The following is a 14676-nucleotide window of genomic DNA, read 5'->3' as shown; positions in this document are numbered from 1 at the left end:
AGAGGAGGAGGAGGATTTGTACTTTTTGAGACAAAACCTTGTGAGAGGGTCAATCTTCTTCACAAACTGAACTTCATGAAAACAGCGGTCCCCTTCCCCTGGAATGTATGTCCAGTCACTAATGTGATCTTTTATTTTACATGTTTTTAGATAACGGAATGTCAATTGATCTTTGATACAGATATTCGAGATCTTGAATATCGATCGTCTGATGGCGCCCTAGTTGAAACTGGGTGAAAAATGATTTTAACTTCTTTCGTCTTGTTATTTTTGTAAGTTATTACATACATAACTAACTTTTCATTTTACATTATTTCAAGTCCCTTCAATAAATCATGGGATATACAGTCAGAAGTATGTTATTTCTTGTAAAGTAGAAATGTGTGTATGGTTGGCATTACGTAATTGACTAGTCGAGTGTGTATGAATGGATGAAACGGTGCTATGATTTTTCATTATTACACCCTATGACAGTTATTGGCATAGCATTGCTATCTCGTTGTGATGTGTTTATTGAAATATAGGCGTACCTACCTAACTACCTGTTGTACATTACTATTTGTCTGTCTGTCTGTCTGTCTGTCTGTCTGTCTGTCTGTCTGTCTGTCTGCCTGCCTGTCTGTCTGTCTGCCTATCTGTCTGTCTGTCTGTCTGTCTGTATGATGTATATACATGTCTGACTGACTGTCTGTGTGTGTGTCTGTCTGTCTGTCTGTCTGTCTGTCTGTCTGTCTGTCTGTCTGTCTGTCTGACTGACTGTCTGTATGTCTGTCTGTCTGTCTGTCTGTCTGTCTGTTTTTCTGCCTGCCTGTATTTCGGTCTGTTCTGTTCTAATCAACTCTCCTCATCCTTCTTAAGGTAATGGAAAGAAATGATTAAGTATTGGTCAACGATGAATATTAAGTAATATCTCAGTGTCCTTTATTGACTTTCGGTAATTACGTTATATCTTAAGAATACATGCTTCAAATTCAAATTGATTTGATACAGCCATTGTTCATAACAAGGAGAATATATCCGGTACATCTTGTTGATGTAGTTTTTATTTGTAACGACTCAATTGTTTTTCTATAATTAGTCTAAAATGAAAACAAGCTTCATATTCCATTTCATTTTAATTAATACTCACATCGAGACACACAGAGCACGTGTCATCTAAAGCTTGTTGATGTAGCCTATAGTTTTGAAAGGTTATTTGTATAATTAATAATAATTAACAATCTTCAGTAATTAGGCAATATCTTAAGAATGCATACTTCAAATTTCATATTTAAAACATACATTCACGACGACAAAACGCAATTGTTTTATACAGCTTGTTGGTGTAGATTTTGACATTAGTGAGTCATATGCATAATAAAAGATTTTTGGTAAGTATTAAGGATGCAAGCTTCAAATTCCATATATACTTTGGTACAAACATTAGATTAGAAGGATTTATAACCTGTAAGTTTACTTTGAAGGAGTTTCTTGCATAATCAATAATTGTTTCTATAATGAGACAATTTATCTTAATTTAATGGTTTATACTTCATATGACATGCACATACCAAATAACCAAACAAACCATTGTAAAGTATTGTCGTTGTGTACTTACGGCATGGTGAGAGAATGTACAAGGGAGTGTACAAATGTAGAAACCAAACAAACCCAGTGAATACAAGCAATCGTGTGACATTTTTAACGATATGTCGTAGTTTACATGCCGACATATTTGAAAATAAAATAAACTTTAATAGACAAGGAAGTCAGTAATATTTTCCTGGAGGCACCCTATCATCAAAGCTCAGTGAACAATGATTTAACAACGATACATCATTTTATTATCGGTGTCTGGTACGTTGTCATGTTACATTACACCAACTTCCTTCTGTAAACCAGTAAAGCATTGTGTATACAGTTGGAAAAGTTGAAAGGTCAAGTCGTTGTATAAGTGTGATTTGCGTTAATATATGAGTAGTCAAATTTGTGTGCAAGGTATGTGCAAAGAGTAAATATTGTGATACTAATGTATATACGTTATTAATCGAAATTAGATTCAACTGTAATTCCAATACGGTCGTCGTCACTGATTCAAGTGCCCATGTATTCGAGTGTTAAAACATGAGTAAACCGGAAGAAACCTTGTGTTCATCGGTAAGGTCACCCTTTTTACATACATAAATGGGCAAATTTTAATCAAACCCAGCTGACACTGGGCGGGTTTGAACCCATTCTGTAGAAGTATAACAGACAAGAACTATTAACAGCTCTACCACCAATTTGCAACCCCTATCATAATGATGATGATGATCATGATCATGATCATGATCATGATCATGATCATGGTGGTGAAGATGTTGATGATGGTGGTGGTGGTGGTGATGGTGGTGGTGATGATGATGATGATGATGATGATAACTCAAGATATGAATGTAGACTTTCACCTCGTCTCATACATGCAAAATTAACACTATGACAATAACAATAACACACGCATGCGCACTGACTTACTCTATCCAAGGATGTCCTCATCGCGTCGATAACTTCTGAGAGAAGTATAGCCGGATATATGAAGCAGGGTTATTAGTTCAAGGAGAAAAATATACATTGGCACGACGGAATACAACATAACTTGCACTCAGATGGACTCGAACAACAGCCATTGTAAGCCACACCTGAGAATGCTTCGATTACTCTTCCCAGCGGTTGTTATAAGTTGTGGTAAGTGTACTGTTAAATGTAGAGTTCGTATACGTTATTTTATTCAAACACTTTTCATGTCATTTCCCCCAAATGTATGTGAAATTGCTTTTAGAAAACCAACAACTATATGTAGATACAATGAGAGGGTCACAGTTTTGTGATGTTAAATTTTGGTGGTTACATTTTTTTCGTTTTAACATATTTCTACGTTATTCCAACTACTAATCCAGTTGCAAACTTTCTTCCGCGAGGGCAAATATTGAAATGTAAATTTTGAACTTCCATCCAGTTATTAGTAATATTCAGTAATTATGCAAAGTTGAATGAGGCCACTGTCCAATGCTATGCCCTTCCAATTCACCACAACATGTCTGTCAAAACGCACTAGCTATTTCCATTTCAACATAAAAACAATACTAAGCAAGATAGGAAGTCGAACGTGTCAAAATGAAAGTTGTGAATATCAGATTTCAAGATAGGGAAGTTGCTTCATAACAGCATAGAAAATGTATATTTATGATTTACCATTAACTGGAGTCACTTTAATGTAGTTTGCACATCGCTAAAAAGAAAATCTTAAACTATATGATGTTAATTACTTTGACCAAGAAAGCTCTCCCACCCATTCCGAGTTAAAAACCCAGGACAATGATGAAGGAAAATATTTTTTAAAAATTGCCATTGCAATTCTCATATCCTAAATCATCCATACACATTATGTGTCGATGGTTATATATACCACATGCATGGTCATGGGGAACACATAGGCCTAATGTTCAATGTAGGAACATTGGAGCCAAGATTAATTACCATAATATTTCCATATCCTCTTAGCAGGATGGTCCTGTGTTGTTTTTAAAATGGCGTACACTGACAACCACCCTCTGTCTCTCTCAGAGTATATCCATATAAAGTAATAACCAGTGTGGACAAAATGACTTGCAAATTAATTTCAACTTTACATATATTTCTTTATTTAGAATATGTGTTTATACTAGCTATATTATTATAGTCAATCTATACTTCTTGTTTCATTACAATGACCTATTTGTTTTTAAATTTCGATCGTGTGTTATTCCTTCAATACAGACAGTCATGCCATTAACTCTTACAGTACTAATTTCCATCCGCAATTACAATAGCATAGGTCGACGTCAAAAACTCTTTTCGTGTATTACCTAACGTCATATCTGCGACAAAGTCAGACAGAGGCAACAGAACTCTTTGATCGGTGAATTTGATCCTACCGAAACTTTGCTAGATTACACAGGTTACAATAATCATTGTTGTTACTGTATTAACAGTTGTTGTTGTTGTTGTTGTTGTTGTTGTTGTTGTTGTTGTTGTTGTTGTTGTTAGTATTTAGCTTACTATACTCTATATCAAATAATGGGTAAATATACCTTGTGAATTCACTTTACAATGAGTTGGTGTCATTCTGAATTTCACTTATTACTAGGAGTTTTTATTGATTTTTATTTGTTAATGTATGCGGAAGTGACGTATGAGACCAGCAAAGCAATATCCCGTTAACCGTTTTGCTGACTACTTCTATTATTATTTTGCAATACGTTTAACGGAAGTTCTCTAGCAATTGTCATACGTCATTTCTCCTAGGTTCGGATAGTAGCTAACTCCGTACTGATAAGTGAGGGGTGAATGAAACCAAAGAAATTTATTTCAAGTTAGGATCGAAGTTTTTATCAAATAAACAATTTGAGCTCTCTAGGTATTTCTTCAATTGAATGCATACACATAACTAAAATAACTAAATAATGAAATAAAGAGATTTGTATAGCGTCTAGTATCCATCAAGTGATGCTCACTGTTGCTTGATCATGACAAAAGATACTGTCACAAATAAGCCCTCTCGAAAAGTATGTCTTTAGGCTTGAATTGATAGTCCCAATACTCGGTACAGAGCGGACAGTGTTTCGTAGTTGCTTCCAAAGCTGAAAGATCAATGTGGGGACCTTGGGTGCTGTATGGCGACTTCAGTGCAACGATTTTGTACGGATTGTCAACTACGATAAGTTGAGGGGCGAGACCATTTAATGATTTATATGGGCTAGAAGTAGAATGTTATAGTGCATTCTGAAAGTCACCGGAAACCAAAGGAGATGCAGCAGGATTGGTATGATATGATCCGGTTTCATTGACTGTGTGATAAGTCGGTCGGGCAGTATTGACATCTGGTAATCATACTATTTCTTTAATGTTCACTTAATGTATATATTTATCGGTGGATAATATCTATAAATATAATACACCCTATAACGATTACATATTGACATTGCATAGTCACCACCACCAATATTATCATATTACAGTGTATGGTCGACTGACTTTAATTAACTCACCCCCCGCCATGGCAAGTACCAGTGAAACTCACCTGTATTGTATGGACACGAGTGGAATTATTCCAGAGACTAACCTGACTATTGGCCGGTCATTGGACACTGGTAACGGTCTTGACATCCCAACTCCTTTTGTACTAGACGATGATATGATAAAAACAGCTTGGGGACGAGAGAACGGAGACACACGGTATGGGGCATTTTACTGTGGTACTCTGAAGCAGAAAGTACACACTTCGAAGGTGTTCAGGAAAGGCAAGTATTGTAGTTGATGTATAGTAAGAAATGAAATTGTGTGTGATGGATGGTCGTTGAAACAATGTATATATATCGTTTTAGACAGACCCTCGACATATAAGGCCATAAAAATAAGAATTGTCAGCGCATATCACTTAAATACACTCAGTCTGTCTTTTTTCTGTGTGTGTTTGTCCAGCCCATGCAGTCTGCAGATCGAGGGGAAAACATAAAAAAAACTTAACTTAACATTACTTCAGTTAAGACAACTTCACAGCCAATCATGAACAAGCAAATTATGTCTGCCCTCCCCCACATACACTTTTGCACTAAAGTACTAAAGTAAAAGGATAAATTGTAGATCGAGTGACAGGTTTGTTGGAAATTTAAAAAAAAATTAAAAATTCACGTCGTCGCACCACAATAGACAAACTGTCCAGACCAGAAGCAATTCTTTTTTTTTGGCTTAATTTATCGAACGTAAAAGAAAGTACTGAGAAAAATAAAGAGTGGCTTATTATGAGGGATGTATCGTCTTTGACCTTTGCACTCAGTATGTGAAAGTAGACTATACTGGTTGAAAAGGGAAATGAAATGACTTAAAGTTTATTGACACTGCAACGAAAGGAAGAATGGAATGGAATGATGACAACAAACAAAACGAGATCGATGCAGGGCAATATCTTTCCAGTGGATCAGTTTTAAATTCGTTCTTTCGTCTCAAAAGAATGACATTCTTTACTTTCGGTCTGTTTTCCCGTCTGTCAACTGTTTCACTAAGTCTTGATTAAAATACGCAGAACTACATTCTATAATTGTTTGTTTTATCTCTACTTGTCAACAGATGTTGCAGTTATCATACCGCAATTTCTATCTATAACAGTCAATTTGAACGAAGATTTAACATTACAAATGGACCGAGGGAGACCCATGTCGACAGGATCTCACATACATGTAGTATGGCGTCATAACGGAAACATATTGAGCTCAATTCGTCAAAGCCTTTCTTTGACTATTCACAATGTCTCATCGCAAGATGGCGGTATTTACGAAGTGCATCCCTCAAACAATAGGTCGCTTGGCGCAATAACAAGAGTGATTGTTCGAGGTAAGTTACAAATTTAAGATACCGATTTATAGGATTGTTTACGGATGTGCGTCACACCATCATTCCTGTATTGAAAGATAAAGAGATATCCCGATTCTACAACACCTTTAAAATGGTTACCTTCGGATTTTGATGAAGAACTCATTCATTAAGTTCCCCAAAGGTAAATCATGAGTCTGAAGATATGATAGACGAATGTATCTTCTTTTTGTACGAAGAAAATATAACACTTAAAATGATCGACAACAAGATGTGTAGTAAATTTGGTTCTTGAAACGTTGATTTAATGATAACAACAACAAACACTCAAAACAAAAAACGTTTGCTTGTCATTATCATATCATAAGCTAGACTCTCTCACAGTCCTCGGATCGAGCTTCGCATCACTAAAAGAGCTATTTTGTATGTACCGCTATCTCCCTGCATAATCGTACTCGAATATCCCTGTACTGTGCGCCCTCATCGACCACATAGGGCTAACCATTTGTCGACGCATTACGGCGGTGATGATACTCTGTTTACAGTCTAGGGGACGGTCGCAGTAAAACGTCAACAAATAATTACAACTGTGTAGTCGATGAAGGCGCACAGTACAACGATATTCAAGTACAGTTGTGTGGTAGATATCGGTACATACAAAACAGCTCTTTTCTGCTGACGACGCTTCCGAGACTGTAGAGAGTCCAGTCATTAGCAGCGCCAGCCTGCTGGATTCTGACGTGACAAAATGATTCAACAGTGACTCTAGTACCACTACTTGTCACGATTTCAAAATCTTAAAACTAGTTGTAAAATGTTAAGTAATCATTCATACACACTGTCTACATAGCCGTGACTACACGCATGCATTTTTTTTACTTTTTTAAAGATGTCACTATCATCACAATACTTACATTTTATATTTCTGTCTGAAAACTGTTTTCACTTGTTTTTTTTATGTTTATTTTTTAACAACTTCAGAGTGTCCTTCTGGTCGATGGAATCCACCACACTGTGACGGTAATTGTACGTGTCACAATGGAGGTGTATGCGATGATAAGTCTGGTCAGTGCATTTGTCCGCCAGGATTTATAGGAGAGACGTGTAAAATCGGTAAGTTGACACACAGACGAGAGAAAATAGAAACATTAACTGTAGACGATCAATAGGAATATTACTGGATGCTGATTGGACGAGACCGTCTATGAATGATACTACCTAAACGATATAAGTTTAGCGCTTTAGAGTTTTACATTGTTTGTTATGATATGTAAACTAAGAGCAGGTATATATCACCTGAAATAGCTTTATACTGACGGCTACAAATACATTTCACAATATTGTGCAGCTTTCTGTTTGATACAACCTCGCAGAAACCAACAAAAAACTGTGTATGCCACACTTCAAAAGTAAGATCTCATTTTTGCTACATTTAGTCTAAATGCAAAACATGTAATACAACTCCGTGCAGACAATCGGGCGCCAATGTTTTTCTCAGTATCAAAACACCGGGTGAAAGGCGCGTAAAATGACCTTTTTGGTGTTCGTTTCATGTCTGTATGGTATACAGCATGTGTAGTTCATTTCACTTTAGACAAAATGTAGCAAGAATTGGAAATAGTACTCATTCAATATTGCTTTATCTTAAAAGTGTAACATGTCTAGTTTCGTATTGGTTTCTGTTTGGTTCTATCTAGCAGAAAAGCTGCACGGTATTGTGAAATTGGCCGTAAGTATATTGAGATACTGGTACTGATACATTTGTAAGTATCTTAAAGTGTTTGCTATTCTATCAAAATTTCTTTCTCATTAAACAAAACTCAGCCTGCGAAGATAACAAGTATGGTGAAAACTGTGATCGTGAATGTCACTCTCAAAGGTGTACCCATAACCAATTCTGCTTGCCTGATCCGTATGGATGTACATGTGCAACTGGGTGGAAAGGTCTCCAGTGTTCTGTAGGTACGGGACCTTCCATGTCTCAACGAGTAACTTTATAACGTATGTTGTAAGAGCCTGCACTCATTTTCTACAGGATTATTGTCTACAGTTGACGATCCTCTTTCTACAGAAATTGTAAAAGAAAGTAGTAAAAGTTAAAACAAAAATTCTATGTATAAGTTATGTTGTATATATCTCACACCAACAAATACTCATGTTTCTGTTTTATAGCCTGTGAAGACGGAAAGTACGGTCCTGACTGTAAACTTACCTGTAATTGTCAAAATGGTGGTACATGTGATCGTTTTAAAGGATGTATTTGTGTTACTGGATGGACTGGTATAACATGTAATCAAGGTTAGGTTATATATAATACGTTGTATTTCTCAGTCCGTGACTAGCTACGGCCAAGTGAAATCCTAAATATTCGAATTTTGATATGAATGCAGCAAAACCAACTTTTAAAATCACACTAAAACTTTTTTTTTTACTTTGCATAATTACATAAATTACATCCGAATTATTGCATCATTAGATTGACTGGAATTGATCTTAGCCGGATTTGGTCACAGACCTTTCTCCTCTAATGCAAACGTCATCGTTCCAGTTAGAAATAACATGATTAAAAATTCAAACATTCAGAGGTTTAATATATTTGATGGTAAATCTAATGAAAATACCATTACATTCTTTCTTTGATTTCATCTTTTTCAAGTTTCAAGTCTTTGCATGCTAAGATGTTTATGGGTTTACATGTTCAAAGACGTCCTTCCAGAGATTGTCAGCATGTTTTTTTTCTTCTCTAGAAGTAACGTCACTAGAAATGAAAATTCATTTGAGGTAATCTTTGGTATCAAATGCTCTGGAGTGAGATAGATAATGAATATAGAAACATGAGTGAGAGTGCCAATAATTATAACACATTTGCATTATGAGAGAGTGGAATTCCTTGGAATACACTACATTAATTCTCCAAGGCTGATGTGTGTATGTACAAGCAACACCATATTGCAATAGGAAATGTATGTATTTATGTGTGTATGTGACTGTGTGCATGCATGTGTGTACGTACGTACGTACGTATGTATGTGCGTGCGTGCATGTATGTGTGTGTGTATATGTGTGTGTGTGTGTGTGTGTGTGTGTGTGTGTGTGTGTGTGTGTGTGTGTGTGTGTGTGTGTGTGTGTGTGTGTGTGTGTGGTACGGATGCATGAAAGCTGTCAATCAGAAACTTAAAACAACCTGGTTATAAGTAGAGCTGAGAATATGAGAGGAAATACATATGTCATGACATTTCTAATATTACATTGAAAAGTGAAGTCTGGTAAAAGCAGCAGGATACAAAGATGTCATCATCCAAAACCCCAAATAACCGTTTGTTTTGTATCCATGCACATACAGTTACCATCATCCCTACTTCATTATTTTTCTATTGAACTAGTGCCACCAGTTCCGATAAATGCTGCTGAGCTCATAGAGGCTAGTCCGACCACTCTTACAATACGCCCAAATATAGAACCATATTCTGGGGATGGACCGATTGAACAAGTCGGGGTACTATATACGAAGTCTGTTGACCCCAAATGGTCAGTGAATGTTATCCCGTCTGCAAATGTCACTTTTTATGTACTGGATAATCTGGACACTGACACAGAGTATCAGATAAGGATACGTCTTACTGCAGCTGGAAATGTACCTACAGTCCAAGAAGGACCAAGTTTAACGGCCTCCACACTAACAAGATCCCGAGGTATTGTAACACAATAAAGACACTATTGATTTTTTTTGTAGATGAGAAAAGACAAGGATGCAAAAACTGAAGAAGTAAAAATACCAGAGAATCAACTTTTCACCAACCTTGCGTCGTTGAGTGGTGGGGCAGGATGGGCTGGGGGGACTCACTTTATAGGAACGTCATGCATGCATGTCGCTAGCAAGATAAAGTCCTTTGAAGACATCGTAGCAATTTTTAGACAGCACAGTGAATTATTTACACCTCAGGTTTCATGAGTCCATTCTTTTGAGTTGTCCTGTATGCAATGGGACCTACACAAACACTGTATGTATGTATGTATGTATGTATGTATGTATGTATGTATGTATGTATGTATGTGTGTATGTATGTATGTATGTATGTGTATGTGTATGTGTATGTGTGTATGTGTATGTGTATGTGTATGTCGACACTGACACGTATGTATGTATGTATGTATCTTTGCCTCAGGCATATAACCCAATATCAAGACAATATTATACATCGTAATATAATGTCTATCTTGCTCTACACAGCTTCTACGTTGCCACGTGATCAAAGCGACGTACACGCAACAACACCAACAACAACAACAACAACAACAACAATAACACCAATACCACCACCAGGAACAACAACAACAACAACAACAACAACAACAACAACACATCAAACCAAAACACAAACACGTGCAAGGCAAAGTACAAGGCGGATAGCATTTCCGACCACAACGGTGATGACACATAGTACGAAAGGTACGTGATACCAGATATGTAGTTTGATACTATATGAAATAAATAAAAGTTCACTTTCTTCAAGATATTGATTTGCAACCATATTACCATTTAAATTGGTCTTTCAAATGTGATTGAGTGATTTCACTTTAAAATGGACGAAGATTTACTGTATCTGAAATTCATTCATTCAAATAAATCATACCAAAAGAATTCAAAATAAATACAGTTAAAGGCAATGTCAGTGAACTATAAATCAAAGGAAGTTTTCTAATCTAGTCAAGCCTAGTATAATATAATCTAATCTAGCCCTGCGTAAACTAATCTAATCTAATCTAAACCTATGTATTCCAATCTAATCTAATCTAATCTAGTCTTTTGTATTGGAATCTAATTTAATATTGTCTTCTAATCTAATCTAATCTAATCTAATCCTATGTAATCAAATCCGACCTTATGTACTTTAATGATGTTTGATCCCATTCAATCGAATGTAATCTAATCCAATCGAATGCTATGTCATTCAATCAAATCTGGTCAACTGAATAAATGTAACCTACATATAATATAGTAGTAACCTGATCTAATATAGTCTAGTCTAATCTAATGAAATCTAACTTAATCTAATCTAACCAAAACTAAGCTAACCTAACCCAATCCAATCCAATCCAAACCAAGCTAATCCAATCTAATCTAATTTAATCTAATCTGACTTGACCTGACCTGATCTACCCAAAACTAAGCTAAATAACCTAACCTAATCTAATCCAAACCAATCTAATCCAATCTAACCTAATCTAATATAATCTAATCCAATCCAATCTAATCTAATCCCAATTTTTTTATTTATTCTTAAAGTGTTGCCCACAACAATAGAAAGTACACCGAAGACAAGCCTACCTCCAGCATCCAAGCAAACCACCGTTGGTCGGGAAAACCCAGTATATGGATTATTCGATAGTTCCATGACTTCAGCTGTTGTCATGGTGATTGGAATCATATGTGGCATCATTTTGATATTGCTTCTGGGTTGTGCAGTTTGCATTTTGTTTATTCGAATTCGCAAACGTCGTCGCCACCTACGGTCGGTAGAAGAACCTCCTATGCGACTGAGTGAGGTAAAAAGACGATTGCTAATGACTGTTGTCATTTCCGGATGGTTTTTTTTTTTGTTTTTTTTTGTTTTTTTGTTTTTAGTTTTAAATCCAACTTTCATTTTTACAATCTTGAATATTTCTTTCTTTTAGAATTTCAAATCTGTGAGATGTCAGTGAATTTCTGTTTGATGTTATTTTCCCCTGTGTTAATTTGTATGCCAAGTTCTGCTTAAATCAATTCTATCGATTGTTAATTTCGCAGTCAAAGTCAAGTTTCTCTCTTTTTTTGAACTCTCTGATTGTAAACTTGAAAGGTATCTTACCATTTCAGCTAGAGAGACGGGCATCGAGTGATGATTACACTGTAAACCCTGGAAGTCTGAAACAGGAACAAGAAACTAGACTACTGGGAGGACGCGGCATGGTAGTACCAAACAACTTAGACTTTTGGAGAATTCCCTGGGAAAAGATTATATTCGAGGACAATATTTTAGCAGAGGGAAACTTTGGAAGAGTGATGAAGGCAGCGATCAAGAAAGACGATAAAACTGTACATGATGTAGCAGTTAAAATATTGAAAGGTTAGTTGGTGATTTGTTCTCACATCACAGCTTGTAGACAAGATTTTGTAAAATTATTTTGTGGTTTTAAGTCAGTTTACAAAAATAGAACTGTATTATACTCACTAAAATGTATTCAGAAGCAAAGCTGGTTCAATGCAGCTTGATGAATGATAACGTGTGCGTGTGTGTGTGTGTGTGTGTGTGTGTGTGTGTGTGTGTGTCTGTTGATATATGTACATTGAGGCTTGATGACTGAGACTGTAAGGTGTTGTTTCTAAATAACACGTTTGTTAACCAACCAATGTCTTGTTTTATTATCATTTCTGAACGTATATATAGTGTAAAAGTTCTAGAGTATTTTAAATGGAGTTGTTGAAATTAATATATCACTATTAATAAAATGTGACCAACGAAGCCAAGAAAAGTGATAGGGTAAACTTTAAATACTTCACTCGTAAACAGTCAATGATTATCATCTCTTTACCTACAGATGGTGCAACTGATGCCGATAGAAAAGATTTTATTGGAGAACTAGAAATAATGTGTAAAGTTGGTAAACATCCAAATATTGTAAACTTGGTTGGAGCTTGTGAACATTCAGGTACTGTAGAGTGGGGACGTTTGTTCATATGCACGTTAAGTTATGTATGGGGTAGTGGGGGGAACTCTAATTGATTTCTGGTATACAGTGAATATAAATTGTATCAAAATCCGTAAGCTGCTGATTAACTTTCAGTTCATTTCTATTTTATTCAGTAAAAGGTATATCTCGGTTGTGTAACTCCCGATCAAACATTGTTACCTCCAATTTTACATTGAATAATGTTGTGATGCCATTCTGTTGGAGTAAACTACCACTAATTACATATTTTAAAACTATAATGTTGCCTTCCAGTCTACGGTCTTATTAGCATAGCTAGCTGCTAGACCTCGGATGTTCTTCCGATACAATACGACACACAACCGAACATCGTTATCGAGGATGGAACAATCAAGGTCTACCAAAATTCATCTCTGCAGTTCAGGGATATAAATAACTGCCAATTAATCAGAGAACCACTTTGGCGACAAGCACAAACAGAGGACAATAGCTATTTTTCATGCATATTCAGCTTAAGGAGGGGCTTGTAAAAATAACCACCAATGCCTTAGCTGAAATATGTGAATGACAACGTCTACACACTAACCAAACTCACAATTACCATAATAGTTAGTAATTTGTTATCATCACGTGACATTGGACATTAGTATTATAGAGCATTAGCATTATAGAGGTCATGGGTTATTGAATATATTAACATATATACATGCATACATGGTCCAACCGACGGCCATATATCATCTCTGGAATGTGAAGTCTGAAAATGACATTAGCTAGACGTTCGGGCAGGCCCTCGCTGCGAACTTCATTCGCTTATATCGTTTCGGAAGAAAGCCCGAACGTCTAGCAGCAAGACTACGGTCTTATGGTCAGGTAAAATACACAAATCTGAGTATTGTTAACTTATAAAGACGATGCTATCATTTCGAAAAGTTATATATACAGTGCTTATTTATAGCGCCAATAATAAAACTGAGTACACATCATCGCGTCTGCACTTGCAGTTTTCTCCCACACAGTTGCAGGTAGTTAATTCTAAATTGCAACATATTACTCTATAGATTGAATCAGTACATTTATGTATATGTTTTATTAGGTATACTGTACGTTGCAACCGAATTTGCACAGCATGGAAATCTCCTCGATTTGTTACGTAACAGCCGTTGTCTAGAAACCGGTCCACAGTATGCGAGGAAGAGACTAAATATGTCTACTTTTGATAGTGAACAATTATTGCGGTTTGCTGCTGACGTCACACTGGGAATGAAACACTTGTCAGAAAAAGGCGTATGTACTAAACATTTATTCCTAGAATCAGAGAGAGTGAGAGACGGAGAGACACACAGAGAGAGGCAGAGAGACACATACAGACAGATAGACAGACAGACAGACACACAGACACACACACACACATGCAAACAGACAGACAGACAGACAGACAGACAGACAGACAGACAGACAGACAGACAGACAGACAGACAGACAGACAGAGACAGACTTTTACAATGACGACTCAACACAACACATTAACGAGAGAAATATATTTCATTGTGCCTCAGGAATAAATTTTTGAAATGGAGTTCGAATATTTGGCCGGCCAAAAAGGCTGCGAAAAGATAT

At 36.2% G+C, this 14676-nt stretch overlaps 1 protein-coding gene across 1 annotated transcript in view; it reads left to right on the top strand.

Moving 5' to 3' along the window:
- Positions 1 to 2602: 2602 nt before the first annotated feature.
- Positions 2603 to 14676, top strand: part of LOC144436779 (angiopoietin-1 receptor-like) — a 15287-nt gene continuing 3213 nt past the window's right edge. The window contains exons 1-11 of the mRNA XM_078125639.1: positions 2603 to 2703; positions 5016 to 5297; positions 6124 to 6387; positions 7348 to 7479; positions 8191 to 8328; positions 8539 to 8664; positions 9750 to 10058; positions 11654 to 11913; positions 12224 to 12473; positions 12946 to 13056; positions 14153 to 14343. Coding sequence (XP_077981765.1) covers positions 2625 to 2703; positions 5016 to 5297; positions 6124 to 6387; positions 7348 to 7479; positions 8191 to 8328; positions 8539 to 8664; positions 9750 to 10058; positions 11654 to 11913; positions 12224 to 12473; positions 12946 to 13056; positions 14153 to 14343 — 2142 coding nt within the window. The 5' untranslated portion in view covers positions 2603 to 2624. The remainder of the gene's footprint in view (positions 2704 to 5015; positions 5298 to 6123; positions 6388 to 7347; positions 7480 to 8190; positions 8329 to 8538; positions 8665 to 9749; positions 10059 to 11653; positions 11914 to 12223; positions 12474 to 12945; positions 13057 to 14152; positions 14344 to 14676) is intronic.

Source organism: Glandiceps talaboti, chromosome 6 (assembly GCF_964340395.1).
Source record: "Glandiceps talaboti chromosome 6, keGlaTala1.1, whole genome shotgun sequence".
In the NCBI taxonomy this organism is placed as follows: Eukaryota; Metazoa; Hemichordata; class Enteropneusta; family Spengelidae; genus Glandiceps; species Glandiceps talaboti.
The sequence above is the reverse complement of the archived record's forward strand: the minus strand, read 5'-3'. Positions and strand labels throughout refer to the sequence as shown.